Source organism: Uloborus diversus, chromosome 3 (assembly GCF_026930045.1).
Source record: "Uloborus diversus isolate 005 chromosome 3, Udiv.v.3.1, whole genome shotgun sequence".
Lineage (NCBI taxonomy): Eukaryota > Metazoa > Arthropoda > Arachnida > Araneae > Uloboridae > Uloborus > Uloborus diversus.
Window position 1 is genome coordinate 97,086,812 of NC_072733.1, and position 27,353 is coordinate 97,114,164.

Below are 27,353 nucleotides of genomic sequence, written 5' to 3' on the forward strand. Positions count from 1 at the left end.
CCGGTTTTTTTCAGCACAGTTTTCGTCTAAAACGATGGGACGGGATAATCCTCGTATAAATAGGTTTTGGGCTAACACGATACTAAAATTTTAAATTTTTTGCCCGACACTAAGTCCAAAAAACTGATTTGAACTATTAACAGTTCATTTAAAAATAAACTCAGTACGGACAAAAACGAAGTTACCTAAAAATCACAACAGAAAGGAATCTGGCGGCAGACAATTCTTTGTTTTCATTATACTGGCGCCTAAAGGCAGCGCCGAGCTATTCCATTGTATGCGTATAAATAGAAAAGTGACATGTAATACCCTCCCAAAAAAAAAGGGAATTCAGAAATTATTTATTACTCTTCCTTGTGGTTTCGGTAGGGTTTTTTTTCTCTTTCCTTTTTCAAGCAGTCATTTTCATTACTCAAATGCAACCTTATAACAGATTATACAGTACGGTCACAGATTGGGGGGGGGGGAGGTGTTGACTCCCAACCTCCCCCGTTTTATATATATCCCTTCATGTAATGCCATAAAAAACTGAATTCAAAAGTATATTTGCTTTTTCTTATGGTTTCGATAATTTTTTTGTTTTTCCAAGCAAACATTCAAATATTACCACTGGTTTGGGGGGGGGTCATAACCCCCGTGACCCCCCTCTTGTATCTTTCACTGGGCTGGATAGGAATTTTGTTTAATCCCCCCTTAAAAGTATTTTTTGGAAGGGGTGCTGTTTAATCCCCCCTTAAAAGTATTTTCTGGAGGGGGGCACAATTGCCCCGTTGTTATGTTACAGGAGGTCTTTGTGACCTCCCAAAACGTTTCTTATTCGGCCAGGGGTGGACTGGCTCGCCGGACCATCGGACCGCAGGTCGGTTGCACCCTCCTTGTTGCCTGTTGTCCGCCCTTGTGCCCTCGAACCGATGCGCCTTAGTTTTTTTTTTTTTTTTAATTCTTTTTTTGCGTTCTCGAACCTGTGGACCTCTTTTTTTTTTTTTGTGCACTTGAACCTGTACGCCTTTTTTTTTGCCCCTCAAACCTGTGCGGACTTGTCTTTTCTTTTTTTTTTTTCCCTTGCGCCCTTTGAGAGTCAAGGTTAGCGCCCTCTCCGGACCCTGTCCGCCAAATTTGGAGACATAATTGCAATAGCAATTTTTAAATGTCCCAAATATCCCTTTTCATTAGATTCTCACATGTGTGCATACCCGTATTTTTTTTTCATTCGGAAAAATTTAAAGATCCATTCGGTAAATTAAGAATCTCTCCACCCCCACCCCTCCCCAAATCAAAAAATCGGGAAGCCTCTGGGAGGGACGTTGCCTCCTGAAAATGCGGGGGCAGAGCAGTACATGCTCCATAACTCACTCCCCACTTCAGTCAGCGAGCGCCCCGACAAAAAATCATGCATAATTTCAACTCCGTAGAATAGAGAATTCACGATAAAACAGTTGCAAAATATACCGGAACGTGCAGATGACGGATGCATTTTTTTCTACTGTTTCGACTCGTTCGGGACGCCATACTCTGGAAACCAGAGAATCTCACCTGTAGGTTCAAGCAACCAATCAGATCCCGGCTGTACCCCTTTTCCCCGCTCCTCCATCCCTTCCAACATACACATCAGGTGGTTGCTCGTCACGGCCTGCTGAGTGACTTGACCGCTGCCGTCGCTTGCACTCGGCGCTAAACTTTTGACATCAGTTCGCTTTCTGTTTCCCGCGGCACCAGACAGTCAGTTCAAATGGTGTGGGGGATGATCACACTTCCCCGCGTTTTGTGTAAGGTGTGCTAGAAAATTGCACAATTTTGACGTCACTTGTGCTTAAGCCAGCGATTTTTGTCGCCTCTTATCTGTATTTGACTTCGAATTGTTGTTCATCAGTTCGCGAAGTGTTCGTGTGACACGAAAAGTGAAATTTATCGGGAATACTCCATAAGTTCTTGAAGATACCAATTGGTTTTGATTTAAAGTGTTCAATATTTATCAACTGAAACAGAAAGATAATTTTATGATATATATTTTTTAATTCAGTTCATACATTATTGAAAAATATATATTTTTACTGGCGTTCGAACAGTGCTACAGAAAAATCAAGCGATCATTTTAATGAACTGACAGTTGTTCTTTGAATTACATATGTCATCCTAAGGTACTCAAGTAATTAGCTGAAAAATAACTACACCGATATTTTAAATACTTCAATGTGAATTTAGTATTTTTGTAGATATTTGAAAGCACGCTGTGGAGAAGTCTTTTAGTGAATATCTAGCTCAATATTTTCAACATGCCTTTATTCAGCGGCAAGAAAAAGAAGGAAGAATACAGGAATAATCTTACAAATGGTAGCGGTTCCTCAACAGCTCCAAGTTCTCCCGGAACACCGGAGCGTTCAACTACTCCGAATAATATTCCATATATGAATGGACAGATGAGTCCAAAGCCAAACGAACAACGAGAACTCCCAGTTCACAAACCTAAATTAGTCTTCCACTGTCAGCAGGCTCAGGGAAGTCCCACGGGAATTATTTCTGGATTCACTAATATTAAGGAATTGTACCAAAAGATATCTGAATGCTACGACTTTCCTGTTTCTGATGTAAGTTTATATTTATTCATTTATTTCTTAAAAGGAATTTAATATGATATGTACTAGAGGTGTCCTAAAAGTTCGTAAACATTTGAAAAAAAATTGAAATTTTGCTTGCCAAGTAATTAAAAAGAACAACAAAAAATGTTCCAAAATGCTAAAAGTTCCATTTTTAGCAAATGATTACGATCTTTTGGGACAACCTTCCATTGTAGCGATAAACAAAACGAATAGTCAAAATAAAATAGTTACTAACGTTGAACATTTTCCTATGTATAATTTGGTGCAAGAGGTTAATTTTAATTTGATTACAATTTTAAGTTATGAGGATGTAGATTGTAGATTAACAGGTAATACAGTGAATTCTGTTTGAGGTGGAACCTAAAAGTAACGGCATTCTTTTATTTTATAAAAAACGTTCTAGGTTTATTCTAAATTGCAGTAGTGTTTTGCAATTGAATCAGGATTCCCCTAGACGTACCTAATATTTTTGCCGATTGAGTTTCAAGCACTGTAACTATAGTTGTAGAATCAGTTATAGAAGATAAAGGGTCTGGTTCTGTTTCCAGAAATATTTAAAATAAAATTAATTAATAAAAAAAACTAACACTGCTAAGTAATTCAAACTAATTTGTTATTATGTCTTAAGATTTATGTCTCTATTATTACGAAATAGAATGGATTTTTCACTTGTAATTGTGCAATATTGCACATTCATAGTAATAAACGTGTTGTTTTCAAATCATGCTAAAAATGTTTTTAAGAAAAAAAAGCTTTATGTGCGGTCAACAAAAGTTTACCTTATACTAGCAGGCATTGAGGCATTTCACCTTCAATCGAAGTATGTATGTTTTTTATTACAAAAGTAACCTTCCACCAGGTGGCTTTTTTTCCAATCATGGATAATCATATTTATCTAAACTAATTTGAGTTCCACAGCTGACCAAAATGTTACATATTTCGCATAATGTCTGGCTAGAGTTGTAAAAAAGAAAAATCCCTATAACTAATTTTTGACGTCCTGTTTTTTTTTTTTTTTTTTTTCAATTTGAATTTCTCAAGTACTGCTGATATTATATACTGAAATTTGTTTCTTGTCTACTTCCTATCAACTTTCTTTACTGGACTCGGAGAGCTATTAGAAGAGTCCCTGCAATTTAAGAAACAAATAGTAATATGGGTACAGCGGGAAAAAAAAAATCCGCAATTGAATTTATTATTATTATTGCTTTTTTGAACAGTTTCTCCGGTTTTGAGCAAACAAACTTTTTGATTTTATCTGCATTGACTTAAAGGAGAGATTTTTCTTAAATTTTCTGAGTTTAAAATCCTTTTTTTTTTTTTTTTGGTAAAAACAACTTTCACCATTCCATGAAAAACTTTAGAGAAATAATTTTCATACTTCTTTGTCATAGAGAAAATAGAGAGTTACGTCTTGTTTTAGGGAAGTTAGAAAAACCTGAAATCATAATATCCAACAGAGGGAGATAAAAAAAAGTCTTGATTCATATCAAAAGTTTAAATAAAATAAGGTAAATAAAAGTAAAAACAAGAATAGTAGACTATGCAATCGTCATAAAATGTCATAAAGAATTCGTTCCATCTTAATAACTTCTCAGGGAATAGAGCAAACCAAAAACGCCTACACTTATCTTTGCATTGATGAACAATGTGCTAGATTAATCTCTGCAAATTTTTAATTTCGTCTAAAAGAAAAAAATGAAGGCAGATTCATTTCTCATGTAAATGTTTGAGATGCGAAACTGATACTTTTTTCTGACTTCTCATTATTCTTTTTTTTTTCCTCTTAAATTCTTTGTTAAACAATGAATCACAAGTAAAGCAATTTTAATCCTATTTTCATAATTTTAATTGAATAAATACTTTTTTATTATTAACTTTTTCTATTATTAAATATGTTTGCTTCTATTAAAGGTCAGTAAAAAGTTCCGTTTCTTTCCCCCTTTCTTTCAATGACATTTTCGTATCCATTTTTGTTTGATATTCCCCTCTTCGTATGCAAATACGGAGGAACTGCGTTTGATTCTTATGAATTCCCCCTAAAAAGATTTTTTTTTTTTTAAATAATGGCACCGCGCATGCGTGCGCAAACAAACAGAAGTTTTGAAGTTGGTTTCGTTTCCACAATAACTGAGTGTTTCCTGTCTTTTTTTTTTTCGTAAATGAAAAATTCTATTTTGTTTTTAAATATCTATTTTAACCAATGAAAAGGAACATGTGACCAATGTTTGTTATATGTATTAAAACCATATCTCTATCGTTATTCGAGAGAGTGGACTCATTTAGTTTTAGTTGAACGTCTCCTGTTCATCTGACATCTTTATTGATTAAAAACCGAGCAGTTCATCAAGACATTCGTTTCTAATTATTACATCAAAGCAGTTTTATAGCTTCACTCGTTCTTGAGAGTGGAATTCTTAGAGCCTTAACAAATAAAAAAAGAAAAGTAATAATATTTTTTTAAAAATAATTAGTAGAGTTTACTGCGACACTTAGTGTCTATCAATCAGCTGACAATCTCACTACCATTTCCAATACGTGCCCCAGTTGTAACAATTAGTCTTCATGTCGCTCACACAATTCCTAACAGTGAAAGTCAAATTGAACTACACTCACTGCTGCCAATCCATTACACTTGTTATCTCTCTCTACGCAAACAGGATTATTTTATATGGCACTGAATCTCGTACTGCACTGCTAAGTACTATAGACAACAATGATGATACATACTTTTAGTGTGGCACCCTTTTTTAAAACAATACACTGTAGCCCTAAATAAAGTAGAATCTCAAAAATCCAGAATAATGCGGTGTATGGCTGAACCATAAACGACGTCAATTTTCTTGAGATATGGAGTGCCAAAGGTGCAAAAATAACATACTTTTCATTTACGCAATGCGGAATAATCACATGTGTTTAACCGATTTAAAAAAAAAAAAAATAATAATAATAAGCATTCTCGATTATCGATCCGGATTTTTGAGATCCGGAATTGTGAGAGTCTACTGTAACGCAATTGTAAATTAGGGTCAATGATATTATTAAATATAATTTCATGTACCATGTGCATGGAAAATGCAGAAACTATGATAGATTTAAAATTTATATAATTTTAGTTCTTGTTTACTACCCAAAATAGGAAAATATTTGCACAGAATGCGATCTGATATGCAACAGTAGAAATTATATAATACTTTCGTAAATTTTGATTATTATTTTTTTAAACTGCAAAATTTGTTTTGGTATTACTTAATTAGTGAAAAGCAGTGTAAATACTGATAGTCTCATATTTTAAAAGTTTTTACAAAAGTTTTTCTCTTGCTGCGTAGTTTGATTTTTTTTGTATGAAACTGACTGTCGATTGGGACATTTTTGAAGGGAGAATTTCAAATGTGTGTGTGCGCATGAGCGAGAGGAACAATCATGGCAGTTTAAAGTGTTCAACTTATAGTACACATTATTTACCCAGGAGTACAATCAAAATGTTAAGTTAATGGCCATTTTAAATCTATTTTTAATCGACTCTAGTATTCTTAATTAATGGAGCGTAAACACAAAATTTTGCTATATACATGACTTCATGTTGTCCATTTAAACTAGTATGCATCTATAGTTGAGGTAAACCTGACCTGGCAGCGTTGTGAAGGCTACTCAGATCCTAATCACAGCATTGCGACACTGCCAGATTAGGTTTGCCCCAACTATAGTTTGATTTTCACACCAATGTAAAAAGTTAAAGAATAACGACCTATCAAGTTATTTAAATGCCAATGTCTTTAAAGGTAAAACAACTAGTAGTTGACATTGCACAATTAGTTGACAGTAATAAAGAAAAAAAAAAATCATTAACAAGATAAATTATAATATTGTACAAAAATTAGAAACCTATAAAATGTTGTTTAAATTTGCAAATCTTACCTTTCAGCATATTGTCTTCTGATTTTTTGAGGCCTTTGTCTGCCTTGTTTTTTTTTTTTTTTTTTTTTTTTTTCTTTTTTAGTGTCAACTACTAGTGGTTTTACCGCGACTAATCATTCGAACTGTTCTAATTCCAATATTCGTAAATTCACTTGCAATAATCTTTTATTTATATTCCAAAGATTAGCAAAAGTGAATATTTTGGTGTATGTCACTCATTTTCTTTTGATTCGTTAAAACCCAAAATCGTTTTTTTTTTCACCCCCCTCCCCCCATTCGTTCTTACCCAAACATGATATTTTTCATTCACCGATATGATTCAGTGAAAGCGAAATTTCCGATTGCGATTTTCAAGTACAGTTGATTTCAAGATCCAATTTGACAGATGGCTAACAAATAACGGATTTATCCAATCGTCACAGCATGGTGGCTAATTTTCTCACGCTATGCACCTGGAATATGTAGCGTTTGGCACTGAGCGGAAATTCAGACCGTTATAGCAGCAGACGCGACTGAATGGGATGCAGAAGAATCACCTGGTTCATGTTCATTGCAATAATGAATACACTCCCATCGGTTTTGCTTAAGTTTATTTTCACTTTACTGCGATGTTAAAGGGTGAAGATTAAACAACTGGATTTATGTCAACTGCTTAACAAGAACTAAGCTCGCACTAGACTAACAATTGAGGTATTCAGAGCTAATGTGGATCAAGTCCATTCCGACTACTAGATCCACTTAAGCTCTTAAAGTTATTTTTTCGTAAAATCGGGCTATATTATTGGATTTCAATATTACTTATACAATGACACGCAAAAATGAGGAATATGACCGTAGAAATCGGGACGGATGAACACCGTAGACTTCCCCTTTCCAATTCAAAGTTTCATTCTTTTGAAATTACATGAGAAAAAGTCCATTTATTCGTAATTTTTATTTCGTGAAATAAATCAATTTTCCCTGTAAAAATTACTTTTTTTTTTCAATCATTAATTTTTAACGCTGAAAAATGTCTGACCTTTATTTTTGGAAATGAGGGGCAGTTGTCCCCCTTATCCTCAAGTACGAACCACCTATGAGTACAACGATCCGAATCTTTTAATGCGTGTGTAATAACTTAAAAATAGAATAATAATCAAAGGAATGAGAGAAAAGAAAACATAAGGCATGTTTGTCCTTTTCTGTTGAATTTTTATGTTTCGGAAAGGAATCGATGCATTAAATAAAGTATTGAGGTTATGAGAAAAATATTGGAATCTAACCAACCAGGGTTCATTGATTCAAATCAAGTATTTAAATCAGCTTGATTTAAATCAAGTGATTTAAAAAAAAGAACATTGATTTAAATCAATTGATTTGAATTAAATGATTGTTTTTAACAAAATCATTAATTAAAATCAGTTGATTTTATTTTTATAAATTAATTTTGCACTTTTGGAATGTATTGCTCTAAATTTTACTACACTGCATTATACTATCTTAACTTCAACAGGCAATACAACATAGATCCCTCTTTCAGTGTGTGTAACAGATTTTCATTTTTGCAATATTGCTTTTACTCCAAAATTACAGTTTAGAATAAAATAAAAATTAGCAGTTTTTCTTATAGACCATGACTAATATAGTTAAGAAAAGTAATTGTTCTACATATTATTTTACACTAAAAACATACATGATGATGGAAACATTATCTTTAAGCAAAGCATAAAACGAAATCACATCTTATCTAAGCATTGTAACGTATTTATAAATCTCAAAAATGTATTGAATAGTTAGAGAACTTTTCGTAATTTTAAAAGTAACTTGAATTGATTCATCCGTTGTATGAAATAAATTGTGTTTATAAATGTAGAGTAATTAATATTTACAAACTTTTGATGATTTAAAAAAAATCCGATTTAAGTAAAAAAAAATCCGATTTAAATTTAAAAAATCCGACTTTTTGATTTAAAAAAAAAATGTCACGAACCCTGAACCTAACCAATAATCTTAAAATAAACCGAGCATCTACTGCAACCATGTCCTGAGCCTCGTTTTAAAGCCAACTACGAATTTTCTGTTTGACTGACTTCGACTGACTTCCATCTTTTGAGACAAAAATACTAATAAAAAGAGCAATGAAATTATAACATTTTAAATCATTAAATAATTTATTAATAGAAAAAAATATTGTACTGATGTCTCTTAAACTATATACGAGCAATGCTAACGGATTCTAACATTAGTAGTTATTCATTCCGTGTGAACTACTGAAAATAGGAAAATGAATACTTTGCATCTCATGGGTGACAGAAGCAAGTTATGGGTAACCACACAACATGCATATATTGACGGTAACATGAGTGTAGGAATCCTAAATAAGAGCAATGTTAATGATCGTGTTGATGTATGTTTCTGAAGCGAATAAAAAGGCTTTTATGGGTCCTGTCTCATTTAGTACTTAATCGACCTTGATGAAAACTGCCTTAAAAGTGCTTTCAAGTTCAAGAGTAAGGCGATATCATTTTTAAACATTTTAAAGAACAAGGCAGACGGAATTTATTATCACGGGACACAAATTTTTCTGTTATGCTAACCAAAATCTTGGGTTCAAATCTCCTACAAAATTAGATTTTTAAACCAAGTAGAGTAGAATTTCTGAATAGAAATCTTTTCAAAAAATAAATAAATAAATAAATAAATAAATAAATAACAAAGTTTAATTTCTGAACGTTTGTGTCTGCTTATTTTTCAAAATTACTTTTGTGTTGAATTCATATTTCTTAAAAAAAAGAGTCTTTTTCCTCATCAACTTTTTGCTGCCAAAATAAATAAATAAGAGGGTGACGGAGCAAATATGTATATTTCGTGCTTTGTAATTTCCACGACTTGCCTTTGAATCTAAATCGTCGCAATATTTTAGTTTAGAGTAAATTCAAATTTTACGCATGAATATAAAATTAAGAATGATGTTTACAAAATTATTTCAAAATAATCTTTACGTATTCATAATGTGATATTATATATCTGGCTATAAGGACAAAAATATGAGTAGAATCCCGGGAGTTATACGTTTAAGAAATCCTAATATTTTTAAAGCACAATAAATGTTTCTGTATCTTTATCAGAAAAAACTAAAAAGTATTGAATACATAATGCCTTTGCTGGTAGATCTGACTTCTCCTGTTAAGCAACTTTTAGCTCAACCATGGTCAAGTCTAAAAAATTATGCGTTCATGTATTTTGGGATTATTCTCAACCATTTATTGCATTTCCTTTGCTTGGCTCATAATAATTAGGTATGCATGAGTACATTAGACAGAGTATTATTCCCACATTAATTTACTGTCAGGAGTATTGTAAAAGAATTAAAAATTAAGTTACACTTAATGATGTTTACAAATTACGTCTTTTTTCACAGTTATTATGAACAAACGCTAATAATAAAAGTTTATTAAATTTCAGGTTAAGTAAGAAAATAATGTATCAAACCAAATTTTTTAATATTTTAACATGCGTAGGTTATAAAAAAATATTGAATTTAGAGTTGCAAAAATATAACTTAAAAAATACCGTTTTTATTCGACCGGAAATATAAAAGTCAGTAAAATAAGAAGATCTATTGTAACTCTCATATTATTTATTCAGTGAAATTAGTTTTCACTTTCTCAAGTCATTTGCTTTCAAAAATGTTTATTACTGTTTGTTTAATCGAACCATCCATGCGTCATCACTTCCAACAATAAACTTTCTACTCCAATGGACGCAAGTCAGGGGAAAATCATTGTCTGGTGACTAATGTCTTTTTAATGCATTTTCCAGAAAAAAATTTCCTCTAAGCATTTAATCACTACAGATGAATTTAAAAATTATTTTAGGCAGAAAAAAAGCTATTTCTGCGTCTTGTTTTTTTTATAAAAACGTTTACCGAACACAACTACGTTTTAATTTACCTTGATGTCGCAATCGGGCTCGTGAGATAGGAATTCGTGACTTTAGCTCTTGATACATTAACTTTAAGACAGACGAATAAATACCGTTATTTTGGGGAGATAATCGTTTTAGGGATTTTGAGAGATTGAAACAGTTCAATTACTCTTTTTTCTTAATCTACAACAAGTTTTTAGTCGATACTGAGCCCAAATACATGAATTGTTTTTTCTTTCTTGATTTTCTCAAAACCGTGTTTTCAGAAGTTTTATTTACGTAAACAGCTTTAACAAAAAAAGTATGACGTCTATAAATTTGAAACTTTGCATAAATGATAACTGATTACATTACTGTGCAGTAAAATTCTTAAATCCGATGTAAGTGCATTTTTCTTTTTTTAATTAATGTTGAAAAAAAATGTTAGGAGAAAAAAAAGTCCAGTTTTTGAGCGGAAATTTCAAACATTTATCTTATTTGTTTTTAGTTTTATTTTGCACAAAAACCTTTTGTTTGACAGCTCTGGAGATTAGTCATTGGAAAATATGTTCAGCGAAAGTACTGCAAAATGAGTAATTTTAAAGCACAAAAATAATTTTTGCTTTGGTTTAATGTGTAGAGATTTTTTTTATTTTTAGGTAGAAAGAAATCTTTCTTGTAAAATTAATATATATTTTTTTTTCATTTATGTACCTTTTTTTTCACACTGTTAATTTCAAATGCATGAAATGTTATTTTAATAGTGAAATCATACTTTTTTCCCTTACGAAACAGGCCTTTTTTTGCTATAACACATCTTTTGTTTCCTCGTATACATTATTCTGTATAGAAATACACCGGTAATACAGTTCAATTTTCATTTTCCATGTGTGCCCTTTGTTGTTTTTTAACAAAATTAATTAGTTTAGTAAAGCGAAGGTGTAAGGAAAAAGTGAAAAATGCTTTTCTTCGCCATAATAAAAATAAAAGTTTTAGCTAGGAGATAGGACAGAATACCAGAATTCAACTGCTTAAAAATGGTCCTTTTCAGAAATAAAAACTAAAATCTCTTTTATCTCTTTAAAGAAAAATACTGATATGAAGTTGGTATCTATTATGTGGTAAAAATTCGCCTGCTTACGTTTTTTATGCCTTACCATATGATGTCATACATTTTACCTTATCTAATTTCTGAGCTTTGACACTTTCAATGCATGATATTTTAAAATGATTGCTAGGATACTATCAGCATAGAGATTGTGATAAAACCAGGTTGTATACTTTCATAGTTTAATGCCTAATATTCTCTATATCAGTCAGCAGGGAGCTATCACATTCTTATAGTAATAAAACAAGACTTGTTTCATTTATGTACTGAAGTCCTGATGATTGCTTTCACAGAGATATGAATTTTTAGATGAAATAGGACAAGGCTGCAATTACACTGTTGTTATCTATAATAAAAATTAATTGTATTAAACGTTCTAAATTTAACTTAATCATCGGCGATATTTAGGGTTTAAAAAGCCTGATAATACGTGGTAGATGTAAAGCTAAACAACAGGGTTCATGTCTTAGCTCTCTCTGATTTAGTTTTAGATTTTAATGTGCATTTCATCAAAATGACAATATTTCATTATATATATAATGTTTTTAACATTAGTGTAAATCTAACGATTTAAAAATTTAATTTAATTGAAATAGGATAGACATAAAAATATTCTTCAAAAACATTTACAATATCATGGAATTCAGAACAAAATTTTTGTTCCTCACAGTAAAAAAAAAAAGTATTTATGATATTTTCTTTAACATTAGCGTAGATCGTACCATATTTAAGCCATCATTTGCGATTGATGGGTTTGATTTCACATTTTAAAAACTAAAGAATGCTATGAAATTACATTTTTCTTTCTCTTCTTTTCTTTTTTTAAATTTTGTCATTATTCATAATTTTGTCATTATGTCAGGTTGCATAATTCATAAGCAATATCATTAACTTTTCAAAGCCAGCCCTCTGACCCTCCTAAATGAGGGATCAGCTCCTGCACTTGAATCATTTCAGAAGCAGGGATGTCCCTCCCCCCCTACGAGATCAAGGGCACCCCCTCAATATCGCAGAGCCCTCCCCCAAAGCAAGAGCCACCCCCAAAAAAGGAGAAAAATACCCCTCAAAACACCCACCCTCTATAAATGTCAATGGCGCAGTCTGCGCCATGACTCCCCCCCCCCCCCCCCGCTGGTGGGCACCACTGTTGGAAATCAACGATATTGAGAGTTTCATTCGATTATCAAATCGATCTAAAAATGCACTGCTCGAGTGATTGACATCTCGAGAACTCAACATCTCGAGAAGTACAAAGCGAGAACTCGAGCAGTTGATCGCTCGAACACTCGGAAAGTGACAATCGAGAACTCTAGCAGTTGATCGCTCGAGTACTTGGAAAGTGATATTCGAAAACTCGAGCAGTCCATCGCTCGAGAAGTCGGAAAGTGATAATCGAGAACTCGAGAAGTGATAATAGAGAACTTGAGATACGATAATCGAGAACTCGTAGTAATCGAGTTCTCGAATGATCTTGAATAATCGAGTGAGACTGAGCGAGATTATGAGAACTAGATTATGCCCATCACTACTTTGAAGTCTTTAGAACAAATAATTAAAAAAAAAAAAAAAAAAAAACATTTTTACCTCAAAATACATGTATCCAGTTCAAATCAAAACTTTGTTCATTTCAACGGAAACAAACATGTGTTATAAAGCCCTCAACACAAAACAGGGAAAACAACAAATCGTCAAATGAAATTCAAACAGCTTTTTAAAAGTTACCATTTGAGATCACAAATTACCGCAAATAATAAAACTGAATGGCAAACCGGTGTTTGAAGGCTATTAGATGCCAGAAAAATGTACCACACCTTCTCTTCTATTGTATACGTTTTATTTACTGTGTGTTGTTTCTTCCACAGTGTTCGTGACAGGCTTGTTTGAAAAAAAAAAGAAATGTTTATTATTATTTTTTTAAATGGGTCTTTCGAAAAATTAAATCGTTTTCTCTCTCAAATGTTTCCAAAAGTTTTGCATATGATTGTAAGATGTAAAATCCAATTAATGCAAAGTAGCCAGCCAAATTTTAGAGATATATTACAGATCAATAAATTTTCAAACTTTTTTTAAAAATGTAACACAAATTTGCTAAATAGTTTTTCTTTTCTTTCTTAAATCAATGCCACTTTTCCTATTAGGTACTTAAATATATGGCAGACCAACTATGCTTTTCTAAAATTACATAGAGAAAAAAATCCAAGTAGTTTGGTTGTTGTCTTTATCTATTCCTTTATTTTTTCTTTCATTTTTGTTTTACATTTGAAAAAAGCCCGAAAAAGCAGATTTCAGCCAAAGCTTCATTTTACTACTTATTTTGCTTAAATACTTAAGATTCATAGAGAAAAATCATTTATCATTTAAGCAATCTGTAGTATATATAAGTCTGAACTCTATAAAATATTTCAATAGCGAGAGAGAGAGAAAAAAAAACTTCGCCCACTTTTTGGCATCCACGACAGACGATGCAATCAGAGCGAGGGGGAAAAAAAGATGCATAAAGTTTTGACAACAGAAAATATCCGTGTAACTGTGTGCTCTTACGAATAATATATATATATATATATATATGTCATATTATCACCTTCTAAAGAAATTTTTTAATCCCAATATAATAAAAAAATGATGTATGAATGGTAGAGAAGGATAAATAAACATTAATTTTTAATATTACAATCCCTTTATTATTGAGATGCGTAAAAAGAATAGTTTCATTAATTGGATTTGTATTGTAAAAAATAAGGAAAAAAAACTTCAGAACTTGTCTTTTCATTTGAAGCTTTTAATTAAAATGATATTTTTTTAAAAGAAATTATTTTCCTAAACACATTAAACCAAGAGAAATAATGTCTACAGTGAAAGCCCAATAGTCCTATTTGTATTAAGTCTTCGCACCGGTACATTATGAAAATTATTAGATGATCTGTAACTTATTTTTCTATCTTTAAATGAAATATATGTTGGTCCTTTGATTTTTAAAATTATGAAATGTACATCAGACTTGTGATTCATATTCATTTGTGAATACTGCAAAATACTTTCTATGCTCAGAATACTTGATTTTAATTCCCCTTTTTATCTATATATTTTTCGTAGAAAGCTATTAAATATGAGCAAATTGATTTACAAGATTTTATTCTTGGTTATTTATAATTATGTCTTAACTCTCACAGTAAATTGTTTCTTTGATTATTCATTTGTACCAAGGTCTATATATTAAATTTATGTTACTTTTTTAGTAGTTACAAATTTTCAAACAATATTTCCTTTATAGAAAGCTCAACTTATGAGGAAATCAAATTACGTGATTTTACTTTTAATTATTTATTTAATCATCAAGTAATTAAGTTCAAATGTAAATATAAAACATCCATTAACAATTAATTCATTAAATATTCATTAACCCGGTTTAAACCAAAAAAAAAAAAAAAACCCTGGTTAAAAAAAAACCTTTTTTTTTTTTGTTTCAAAGAAACCAGGTTTTTTTCCAACCCTGGTTCGTGGGTTCATGACTAATGAATTAAATTGAAGTATCGTAATTCTATTTTCTTGAATTAGATCAAGAGACGTAGATAAATAGATGGGTTAAGCTATTTTTACTGCATTCATACTTTTTACTCATTTTAATCGTAAATACTATTCGGAGAATAAAAATATTTTCGTTTTATGCTCAAAAGTAAAACAAATAATTAGTGCAAAAAATGACAGAATTAATGTATTTTGATAAGGAAAGGCACATATGATGTTGAATTAATATCATGCTTTCATGTGACATGTTTAACACAGAGAGTAACAACAAAGAATTCCTTCGTTTAGTATGAAAAAATAATAAACAAGCTAATAATTCAATCGTGAAAGTTGTGCACACAATGAAGTGAAGAATTTCTTCGTTACAATCACTTGCAGTTGATGGGAAGAAAGGACTAACCTTAGCCTAATCTCAGGAAATACGTAATTCATGCCGTATAATTCCTCGTTATCTGAAGGTCTTTAAAATATTTCCATAAAAATGTAGATTCCAAAGCTGACAATCATATATTGTCATCAAACGCTAAGCTTTATTATTTTTTTCTTTTGTTCTTCCTAGTTCACCTCAGTGGTTTTGTTGCGTGAGCAGCGATCGCTTTATGCAACAGATACACTTGTGTAAAGGATCTTCGGAACAATACTTTCGTAGACACGTGTCTCGTCTTTGGATGCTTTTTAGAGAGAATTCTCCCGGAGTGATACAATTCGCTTTCATGGCCGTAGGTGAATTAGTAACAGGGTCAATGCGTTGTTTTGAATATTAAGAAGTCGGGAATCGAGTTTCGGTGCAGCACACCCTTAACGGTTCTCTACATGTTTTATTTTTTAACGTCAATTATTTGAATCAAATTTAAAATATAAAAGTTACATTAAAATACTCCAACATACTTCTATGCAACATATTTTTTAAAATTTAGACAGTTTGAAAATAAAATGTTGCCAGCCATTTTTTTAAAGTAAAAGTTCCAAGCTGTCCCAAGATACAAGATCCTAGTGTACCTTGGGACACATCCTGTAGAACTAAGGGGTACTCTTCAAGATTCAGGAAACAGCCATATACTTGAACCAATTTTGCACCAGAAAAAAAAAATTAATTTGAATTTTGACATCTTGAATTCAAACTATGTTTTTCGCAATCACGAGTGTGAGTATGTAGGCGTGTGTGTTTGTGTGTGGGGGGTATGTGTGTTTGTGTGTAGGGCGTATGTGTATGTGTGTGTAGGCATGTGTGTTTGTGTCTGTGTGCTGGCATAAGTGTGTGGGTAGTTGTGTATGTGAATGTGTGTGTGGGAGGTGTATGTGTATGTGTGTGTAGGTATATGTGTTTGTGTCTGTGTGCAGGCATGAATGTGTGGGTAGTTATGGGTATGTGTCTGTGTATGTGTGTATGTGTATGTATGTGTATGTGTGTGTATGTGTTTGTGTGTGTATGTGTATGTATGTGTATGTGTGTGTATGTGTATGTGTGTGTATGTGTTTGTGTGTGCGTGCGTGTGTGTGTAGTTGTGTATGTATGCGCGTGTGTGTAGGACATGGATGCAACCTGGAGACGGCTTTCGCTATAGGAGCAGCATCGTGAGAACTCGGTCGACGGTGATGCTGCAGAGGGTGGCGGTGGGAAAATAAAATCAAAGGACATCAAAACAGTCAAATGAGAACAATAAGTAATCGTGATCGCTCAGAAAAAAAAAAAAAATTTTTTTTTCATGGTAGTGAATTAAATCATGAATATTTAATAATGAATTATGAATAATGAATTGTGAGTTATTATTTAACATTAAATGTGTTTAAAAGACTAATTCAGATTATAACATTGTTCCATGTTCCTAAACGTATTTTAATTATTAAGAGCCATGCATATGTTATACCTTGGAACGTGTCCTAAGGTACGAAATGTTTGGCTGTCCCAAGGTACAATTACCACGTGGTTTAAGAAAAACTAAAATAATGGTCAATCTAGATGCACTATCATTATTTTCTCATACCTTAATTATTTAAAGTACTTGTCTTTTATCACAAAATGAAATTCAGTTGATTAAATTCACAATAACAAAGACAGAAAATGAAATAAAAATGAAGCAAATATTTACTTTGGACTCATGAAATTTTCTTTCTCTCACACAGTTGTCAACTTTACTCATTTGATGCTGATTGAATCTGGCTATGGCGCCATTTAGTAGTGAAGGTTACTTTTAGAGATTACAAAAACATGGCTGCTAAAAATAGATTTTTTATAAATTAGCAGTGTCCCAAGGTACAAAAGGCCCAAGGTACAACACTCTCCCCTACTGTCCACCAAAAATCTCCTTTTTTTTTCAAACTCTTAAAATGCCTCTCTGCCTTATATATAAATATTTTTTTAAATGCATTTTTTGTGTCATTTGGTACAAAAAGATATACATCGAGAATTGCTGTTTTAAATGAAATTGATGAATCTTACAAACGTAATTCGTTTGAAAAAGTTCAAGGAGATTTTAAAAAAAATTGTATCTTCTTTTTTTTTTCCTTTTGAGATTTACATGTGTCCGAAAGTTTTTTAATACAATGAAATTGGATGAGCCAAGATCACGTGACGAATTGTTAAATTAAAAAAAAAACACTCGTTCAATAAGAAAGAAAGGAAAACAAGTTCTTTTTTTTTTTCATTTTTCACGAAGAGAAAATTTCATGCTCTGCTGAAGCAATAAAAAAAATATTTCAATTGCTTCAATAGTCGTAGAGTGGTATGGATTTCCGAAAGGTGGTTTATTAGTTACGCATCTTTACTTTTGGTATTGAAGCTTCAATACCAAATTCAATTTGTTAGAGAAATTATGCGACAATTGCCCAGTCAACAAAAGCGTAAAATAACGGCGAAAAAAAAAACATATAATTTTGAAAATTAGAAAAAAAAAAACAAAACAAAAACAACATATAATTTTGAAAATTAGAAAAAAAAATGCTTCAAAGACTTCATTGAAAATATACTAAAAGTCGCCGATGCTTGAGTGGGGAGATTATGCTGCTATATTGATGCAGCATTTTCTCTTGTTAGATGTGATTCTATATGTGTCAATTGCCTTTTCGAAAGGCTGGTAGTTTATTTTCTACTTTTTCGTGCTTCAAAAGAAAAGTCAACAGATATCATTAGCCTAATAGTGCAATGGTTTTACAGGTGCATTATGTTTTCCTGATAATGATTGGAATCCCTCAAACCACTCTCTAGTTTCAACAAATCTAAACATCCTCACAAGCTCTATTTATTCTATTCTGGAAAGAGAAAAGAGACATTAACTTTTCGGGGAATCGTAAAAAGTAAACAGAGGTAAGGGGTAATTATATCAGTTTATAGAAACTTAACCGACTTTGAAAGTAAATGTTTGCGTAACTATTAAAGCTACAACAGAAATAAACGAAGACAATTTTCTGCTCTTGAAGATAATTTTCCGGTCTTTGATTTAGTTACTAATGATTTTGCTCGGAAGAAAATGTTTTTTTAGATATTTAAGGAAACTAAGAAATAAGAAACGCACTTAAAATCTAAATTGGTGGCGTGGCGAGCCCCAGTCCCTCCCCCCTCTTAGTTTTGGGAGATTTTTAATGTGTTCAACACCTTCAATGTTCATGATAATTTTCAAAATTATGTTTTATTGTGAAATAAACATTGCAATGAAAAAAAAATATAAAATAAACTTTATTGTAGCAAAAATTTGCCAAAAATATTGCATGAACGTATTTTAGGGTTACAAGGAAGAAAAAGTTTTGAGCTTCCGACACTAAGTTGTTTAGCGGCGGAAGGTCAAACCGTTTGATGACCAAATGATATTAAACCAAATGATTACCATGTAAGCACGAAACACGCACATGGAATATTTTTTCAAATTTACATTTTGATATAATTCATTTTATAATTTATCCTTACTGCAAAAAGGTGCATTCTCAATTTTAACATACACTGGTGTGCAAAAATTAAGGACGAAGTCGAAAAATTAGCATATCAGCTGAACGAAGATGCAGAGCGGACAGAAAGATCAATCAGGAGATTAAGAAAGGTGATGTACGGTAGCACATGCGCAGATATGCAGGCAGACGTAATGGGGGAGTGTCTGAGTACTATAAAGCATGTTGTTGGTGCACTGTCAAAAATGAAACGCTCAATTTTAACGATTCGGCAATCTTCGAGCACTATTTCGTTATTTTCGACGATCCTTTCGTCACCGAATCCCGTGATATTTGACGAAACCAGAAATCTCAAATTTTTCACGAAATTATTTTGTCCCGATTTCGTCACATTGCAGTGCATTCTGGGAGTTTTCGTTTCAATCTTGTATTTGCTCGTTAAATTATCTTACCTCAATTTATTCTAAAGGATTCATAAAAAAGGTTAGTATTTATTGAAATTTGTATGTGCAATGTGCCCTTCTCTGTATTGTTACATTTTTGTTTAGTGTTGTGTTTATAGATGTATTTAAAACGCATTAAAATTGAAAACGAACGGTTCGATTAGGTTTAGAATTCTGTGTGTGTTAACTTTGAGTTACCTCCACGTTAGGCTTAGCTAGCGTTTTATTTTATTTAATTATTTATTTATTTATTTATTTTTTGTAAAAGAAAATGTTGGTTCGTTGACATTTGTTTCCAAAAGCGTACTTTCTTTATTTCGTTAAAAAAATTACAAATATGACTAAAGAGTTTGTACGAATTTAAACTTACAAAAAAAAAAAAAAAAAAAACCCTCCACCGTAGCTTAACTAACACAGATGATAAATACAGCGCTTTTATAAAAGGCATAGAACTTTGAAGCTTTTAATTTCAACGTTGAATATATTACATGGTTATGTGTTTTCATTCTTCTCCATGAATTTTACAAAAATAATTCTGTTAAACGAAGTGTATTTTTTAGTTTAATAATTCAAATTTGTTTCATTCTGCATTTTTATTTTCTTAAACAAATACTATATACCAATCCCCCAATATGCTTACCAGCTTGCCCCATGTTGTTTATATAATCTCTTTCCCTGCGGCAGATGTTTCTAGCATTTAGTGCTTATGTTCATTATTTGTGCAGCCATTTTTTTTACTTGCATAAAACATGAAGTAAAGTAAATATCAATTTGATAAAATCATTTTAAGATAGAGAAAATATTAATTTCCATAAAGAACTCTATCTTTGTGCTTGATATTTCAGCAGAATATTTTCCATATTTTTTCAATTTTTCCGTAAATTAAAATAAATTATTGAAGTGAAGTTTTAATGTTTAACCTCGATTTAAAAATAAAAAAAAAGAAAAGATGGTATAGCATGTTTGAAAATTGTAATAACAACTTTTTAACTTGAGAAGAAAAAAAACTCAGATTTTGAAAGAAATCGTGAAAACATGTTTTATTTCAGAAATAAACTGCTGAATTTAATCGTAAAACTTTCCTCGAAATAGGAAAAAGATCCATGTGCATGAAGGCATACACCCATGGACTTAAACCTTTACTTATTATGTATATATTCTCTTTTTAAAACTTTTTTAGGATGGATCCAACATCACGGAGATAATCGGAACAAGGACAGACGAAGACTTTTTCATAATTATAACAATATTCTAAATGTTCGTATATTATACATTGATTTCATGTTACACATGTTTGGAAATAAAAATAAAAACTTAGGGGTAAAAAGCAAAGGTATATTTTTATAATTATTTAACAAACATTACACTTAATTAATTTTACCAAAAGATTTATTTCACATCTGCATTTTTTAAAGATTTATATTTTCAAATACCTTTTGCAATTTTGGCAGAGAATTGTTTTCAAAGTATGAAATGCATGCAATAATAAAGTTCCTGTATTAAACATAAATTTGGCCAAATAAACATTCCACATACAAGCAAAATTAATAAAATAAATAATTGATTGGAAAAAGAAAAAGGTAAGCTTTTTCTTAAGATTATCTAATTCTATTTTCTGTATCTAATTTATCTAGTAACATCTAGTAACAAATATGTACTAACTTAAAGTTGTCCATTTTATTGTACTTTTTCTTTGAAATTTGTGGTATAAGTTGGATAAAAATCTTTTTTTTTTCTGGAATTTTTTCATGCGATGCAATGAAGAAGAAACTTCTCAGCAATTTTCTCCCGAGCATATATCGATCTAAATGTGCATAAAAGTAGCACATGATTTATTTTTCCAGAACCCAATGTCTGCTGAGGAAGTAGCTTTTTTATATTCCCAGTAGGGGCAGGGCGACGTAGGAATTTCTACATCGTGATGCATCGCCATCCTTACATCGCGATGTAGCGATGTAGTTCAAACAGTTTGAAATATTCTTTCCGCTTTAGGGGCACCCCCTCCCCAATTAGGGGAGTTTTCCTTACAAAAATCCAGGCTTTTGTCAGATCTTTTTCTAATTTGGCACATAGGTTCTTTTATCACATGGGGTAGTACCCCATACGAATATTACGCCATGGGAAACAATCCTATGTGGATTTCCAGCATCAAAGGATATCTGGGCCGAATCTGGAAAAGATCCGACGAAAACTGGATTTTTATAAGGAAAACTCCTATGGGGTTTGCCACACATAGCGGGACGAAAACTACACTATGAGAATTCCGAAACATCAAAAGACAAATGTACCAAATTTGGAACAGATCAAACAAGAACTGGGTTCTTTTAAGACCCCCCACCACACACACACACACGTGGTTTCCCACTCCATAGCGGGACGAAAACGGGAATTCCCGAGAGTCAAAGGACATCTGTGACAATTTTGGAAAAGACATGATAAAACTGGTTTTTTGTAAGAAAACCCCTCATTAGTGGTTGTTCCCCATAGCGGGGTGAAAACTACCCTATGAGAATTCCTGAGCATCAATGAACGAACCTTTATGCCAAATTTTGGAAAGATCCGGCAAAAAATGAATTTTTTTCAAGGAAAACCCCCATCGGGGTTGCTCCCCCCCCCCCTCCACCCATACATTGACGAAAGCTAACCTCCGTGAATTCTTGAGCATCAAAGAACCTCTATGGCAAATTTAGAAAAGATCGGACAAAAACTTTTTTTATATAAGGAGAACCCACAATGCGGGGTTGCTCCCCCCCCCCTCCCATCATGGAGGGTTGAAAACTACCATGTGTGAATTCTCGAGCATCAGAGAACCTCTGTTCCAAATGTGGAAAAGATATGATAAAAACTGGTTTTTTTTTATAAGAACCCCTCCCGCATGGGGGTTGCCCCCCATAGCGGAAAGAAAACCACCCTATGAGAATTCCTGAGCATCAAATAACGAAACTCTGCCAAAATCGGAAAGATCCAACAAAAACTGGATTTTTTGTAGGAAAACTACTATAGGGGTTGCCCCTCCCCCCCATAGAAGGCCGAAAACTACCCTGCGTGAATCCCCGTGCATCAAAGAGCCAATGTGTCAAATTTTGGAAAGATCCGACAAAAATTGGATTTTTTTAAGGTACGCCCCCCCCCTCCCCTTATAAAGTGATGAAAACTACCCTGCGTGATTCTTGAGCATCTAAGAACCTCTGTGGCAAATTTAAAAAAGATCGGACAAAAACCTTTTTTTTTAATACGGAGAACCCCCTATGCGGGGTTGTCTGTCCCCCCAATCCCCACATAAAAGGGACATAAACGACCTTGTGTGAATTCCCGAGCCTCCAATAACGAACCTCTGTGCCAAATTTGGAAAATATCCGACAAAAATTAGATTTTTTGAAGGAAAACCCCCATTATGGGGGGTTTAATTAGATACCATGGGGAGTTTAATCTGCAATGATTTGTTTTACCTTTTTTAAGAAATTGTTTGTTTGCATTTTTACATAAATAAAAATTTGCTTAACATATTTTATGTGCCTCTTTTTTTAACAATTACTTGTCTTTTTTTTATGGGGGGGGGGGGGGGGCTGCAGGCTCGTTGTTTCAATTTTTTCTCAAATATGACAAAGAGTCTGTACTCAATAAAAATTTTACAGAAAACGAACTAAAACAACGGCCAGTCATGTGTAAAAACATGAATGTTCAAAAATCAAGACGGGAGGGGGGGGGGGGTCAATTGACCCCTGACCCCGTAAATGACGGGCCTGTGAAAGTGACTATACGCAATAAAGTGGGAAACTACGGTGGTAAGATTCTGAAGTTAGAATTTGATCACACACACACAAATCTTATAAAATACAGTCGAACCTCGTTATAACGAACTTAAAGGGACCATTAAAATCGATTATTATAAAACGTGGTTCGCTTTATCCAAAAAACAATAAACAATAAAACAAGGATTGCAAAAAAGTTCATTTCAGCAGTTATTTGTTTTAAGCGTGTTCGAATTAACGAGGTTCGACTGTATTCTCAAAAAAAAAAAAAAAAAAAAAAAAATAGTGTGCTCAAAGAAAAAAAAAAGGAAATAAATTTTCTTAAAAAGTTACGAAATTAACGTCCTCGTATATGACGAAATTAATTCGACGAAACTAATGCTCTCAAAACTACGAAAATGATTGTTAATTTGACGAAACTAGAATGAAGAAATATTTCGTTACATTTGACGAAATTCGCATCCTCAAACCACTAACAAAAGCAGTTTCTTCAATTTGACGAAATGTTCGCTCGGAGCATATCCCTGGAAGTGGTTTCGTCAAAAACGAAGAAAATTTCGTCAAATTTGAAAGTCCATTTCTAAAAGTGTGTAAGATCAGTATTTCTGGCAAAGAGATTGCACGCCGTATAGCAGTTAAAATCACACCGAGTTGCTGCCTCAGCGAGAAATGGCAAATAATCAATCTGTTAGACGACATATGGATGCTTTTACCCCAGGTCGAATCATTGGGAAGTTGGAGGAAGGCCGCAGTGTGACAAGTGTGGCTGCAGAGTTCGGAATTGCTCACAGCATCGTTTCACGACTTTGGAGACAATTTCAAACTACAGGAACAGCTATCCGGGGGTTCAGCAGTGGTCGTCCACGAGGAACCACACCCGCAGATGACCGGTATATTGTCTTACAGGCCAGAAGAAACAGGCGGTAGACAGCGGGAGAAATCGCTAGACACACGACACAGGCGACTGGACGACCGATATCGCGTTTTACCGTGGCCAGAAGACTGCACGGTGGTGGTCTGTTTGCACGACGCCCTATACGGTGTGTACCTCTAACGCCTGCCCATCGGAGAAGGCGTTCTCTGTGGTGCCGGGAACACCGGAATTGGTGAGACAATGAATGGGGACGAGTACTCTTTACAGATGAGAGCAGATTCAGTCTGAGTAGCGATTCTCATCGCATACTCATCTGGTGAGAGCGGGAAAGCCGCAATCATCCCTGGAACATCATTGAAAGGGACAGGTATGGAGGTCGCGGTGTTCTCGTTTGGGGAGGCATCATGCTTGGTAGTCGTACAGACCTTCACATCTTCGACGCAGGTTCAGTCAACGGGACCCGTTATTGTAACGAGATTCTTCTTCCATATGTGCGTCTTTTTAGAGGCGCTATGGGACCGCAGTTAATTTTCATGGGCGACAATGCACCATGTCATCGCACAGTAGCTGCCGAACAGCTCTTAGAGGGTGAGGATATTGAACGTATGGATTGGCCGGCACGATCTCCGGATCTCAATCCCATCGAGCATGTATGGGATTTTCTAGGCAGACGCTTGGCAGCTCGTACCTTACCACCAGTAACGATTCGGGAGCTTCGATTGGCGCTGCAAGGCGAATGGACAGCAATGCCTCAACAACTCATTGACACCCTCATTCTCAGCATGGGCAGACGCTGTGAAACCTACCTAGCAGTCGGGGGAGATCATATCCCCTACTAAGGACAGGATGTTTCTTGCTGGACATCCATCATAGGGATGTTTCGGCCTTCAGTCGCATTGCGCTCCATGCTACTTTTTCAATAAAGCTTCTTTTTATCCCTCTGATTTCTCTTTTAGTAAGTGTTGCTTACATTACACATGTCTTTACGTATTGGGGATCTTACGGTATTAAATGTGTTGATTTGGAAAGCTTTTGTAAAAAGTTATATTGAAAAAACCGTCTCGTCCTTCATTTTTGCACATCAGTGTATTTTAATGTCATATTTGGCGTCATTTTTTGACTTTTTTAACTTAACAAGCATACCAGAGCCCGAACTAAACAAATAGGGAGTTTTAGGTCTTTCGAAGTGTAACAAAAAGGAACATCGAAAAAAACTTTCTCAACTTCGAAACTAACTATCCCTGTACTGTACCTGTAAGACTAAAAAAAGTAAAATTACCTTCTTTGAAGGTAATTTTATACTCTTTAGTTTAGCAATTGACAGTTTTGTTCGCAAATGAACAGTTTTTGAGACGTGAAAGGGAAACTGAAAACACACACTCAAAATCCAAGATAGGAGAGTGAAGCTGTAAGAGCCAAAAGATTAGTCTAAATATGATACGTAAGATTACTAGGAAAAAGTTTAGCGACGTTATGCCACCAAGGTCAAATTTTAGCAAGTTTTCTCTTGAAAAAGGATAAGGTTATAAAATGAGTAACTAACACCACGGAAAGCAAATGAGACAGAATTATCGTCATATGTGCATTTCATTCTCTTAAATAAAGTATAATTCAGGCGTGCAAAGTCGGAGTCGGACTGATTTTGGGGTGAAGGATTCGGAGTCGGAGTCGAGAGTGTTTAAAATTCCAAGAGTCGGAGCTGATAACTTTTCCTCCGAGTCTGCAATTCTTCGGAATCGGAGTTGAAGTAAATTGAATTCCCGGACTAGTCGATAATTTTCCCTCTTTTTTCCACAGCCCCGGTAAAATTTCCCATGTCCCCCCCCACACACACAAAAAAAAAAAAAAGATAAAAGAAAGAAAAGAAAAAAAAAACTATCAAAGCCTTTTTTATTTGAGGCAGTGAGAAGAAGCAAAGGGATGTAAGTGGCGAAATTAAAAATTTGAAGATAACCAGTACAAACAGTAGGGGCACCTCTCCTCTGTCTTGGGGCAAGAGATAGTACTAGTAGTAGCTCTGGTAAGGGTTGCTATACAGCATGATTTAGAAAAAAATGAATGAAATCCTAACTAGGACGTTATCTTTATGGGTCATTCTCCAGAAAACATAACTTTTGAACGCAAATATTTTTCAATTTCGAAACCTTTTTTTTTTTTTTCATTTTTGTATGAAAGTGTTACCTACTAGAAGTAACCATAAACAATGGCCCAGCTAAGTTTCAATTATTTTACTCATAAATAAAAAAAAAAAACAAAATGCCTTGTTCACGGAAATAAAAAATAAAAAAAAAAACTTTTAATATTTAAAAATTGACACCAATTTAATATCAAAGTAGTAATTTCGTTAATGGTGCAAACAATCAGCTACTTTAATGATTAGAGGGAACATAATATTAATTTTGGTAGAATGCCTATTATTGATGTATTTCCCCTCCATCATTTGTTTTCACTTCAAAAATAATGACATTGATAAGGTCTGTCACGGAGGTGAGATTCACGGAGGTGAGGACTTCTTCATTAATATAGGCCTAATAGATACATTTTTCAGGAAATTTTTTTTCTTCGTTGCTACAATCTACACATGTTAAGCATATGAAAGCATGTTTTTTACATTAATTTATATCCCTGAAATTCAAGTTCACGGAGGTGAGAAGTCAAAATAACCACACTAAGTTTTTAAAGCAAAATCTATCTTCTTGTTTTTCGAGAAAAATCTCACAACTTCAACTATGGCTGAAAATAAACAAGGGGGCTCCCTTGTATCATGGAAAATAAAATTTGATGTCATTACTGCCACGTGTTAATGAGGAATGACATTTTGCGTTTAGGTAATGGAGGTGAGAATTTATTGTGTGACATGACTCCTTGTCCTACTAAAACGAACCAAAACACAACATTAAAAAATAGATTTACTTAAACAATTAGGATTTGAGACACTTGTGAAAGGAATAATAAATAAATAAGTATATACTTTTAATTAAACAAGTTATTAAGCAACATAAACAGTCACACAAGGTGTGTGACATGCCACGCAGGTGAGAATTCACATGTTGCGAACCAAAAATATACTAAAATAAAAATTATTATGAAAAAAATGTTGGCAGGTTTAAACAGATATATTTTTGATGAAATTGAAAATTATTGTTAAATGAATTGTTCCTTAACGTTTTTACTGTAAAAGGTGTGCGACAGAAAAGTTACACTTTTTGAAGAATGTCCCTTATATGCGTTTTACTCAAAACTTGAAAATGTGCACTTACATCACTTTTCTTCTCACTGCCTTTTATAGCAAATGAAGTAGTTAGAAATAGAAAATATTTGTTTAAAAAAGTAAAGAGAAGAATTGTTCCACTTCATGTGAGAATGTTAAAA

General features: G+C 33.2%; 1 protein-coding gene across 1 annotated transcript in view; it reads left to right on the forward strand.

Moving 5' to 3' along the window:
- The first annotated feature begins 1,638 nt into the window (after positions 1–1,638).
- LOC129218039 (PDZ domain-containing protein GIPC3-like) overlaps positions 1,639–27,353 on the forward strand; it is a 130,993-nt gene continuing 105,278 nt past the window's right edge. The window contains exon 1 of the mRNA XM_054852218.1: positions 1,639–2,585. Within this exon, the coding sequence (XP_054708193.1) occupies positions 2,274–2,585 (312 nt within the window). The 5' untranslated portion in view covers positions 1,639–2,273. The remainder of the gene's footprint in view (positions 2,586–27,353) is intronic.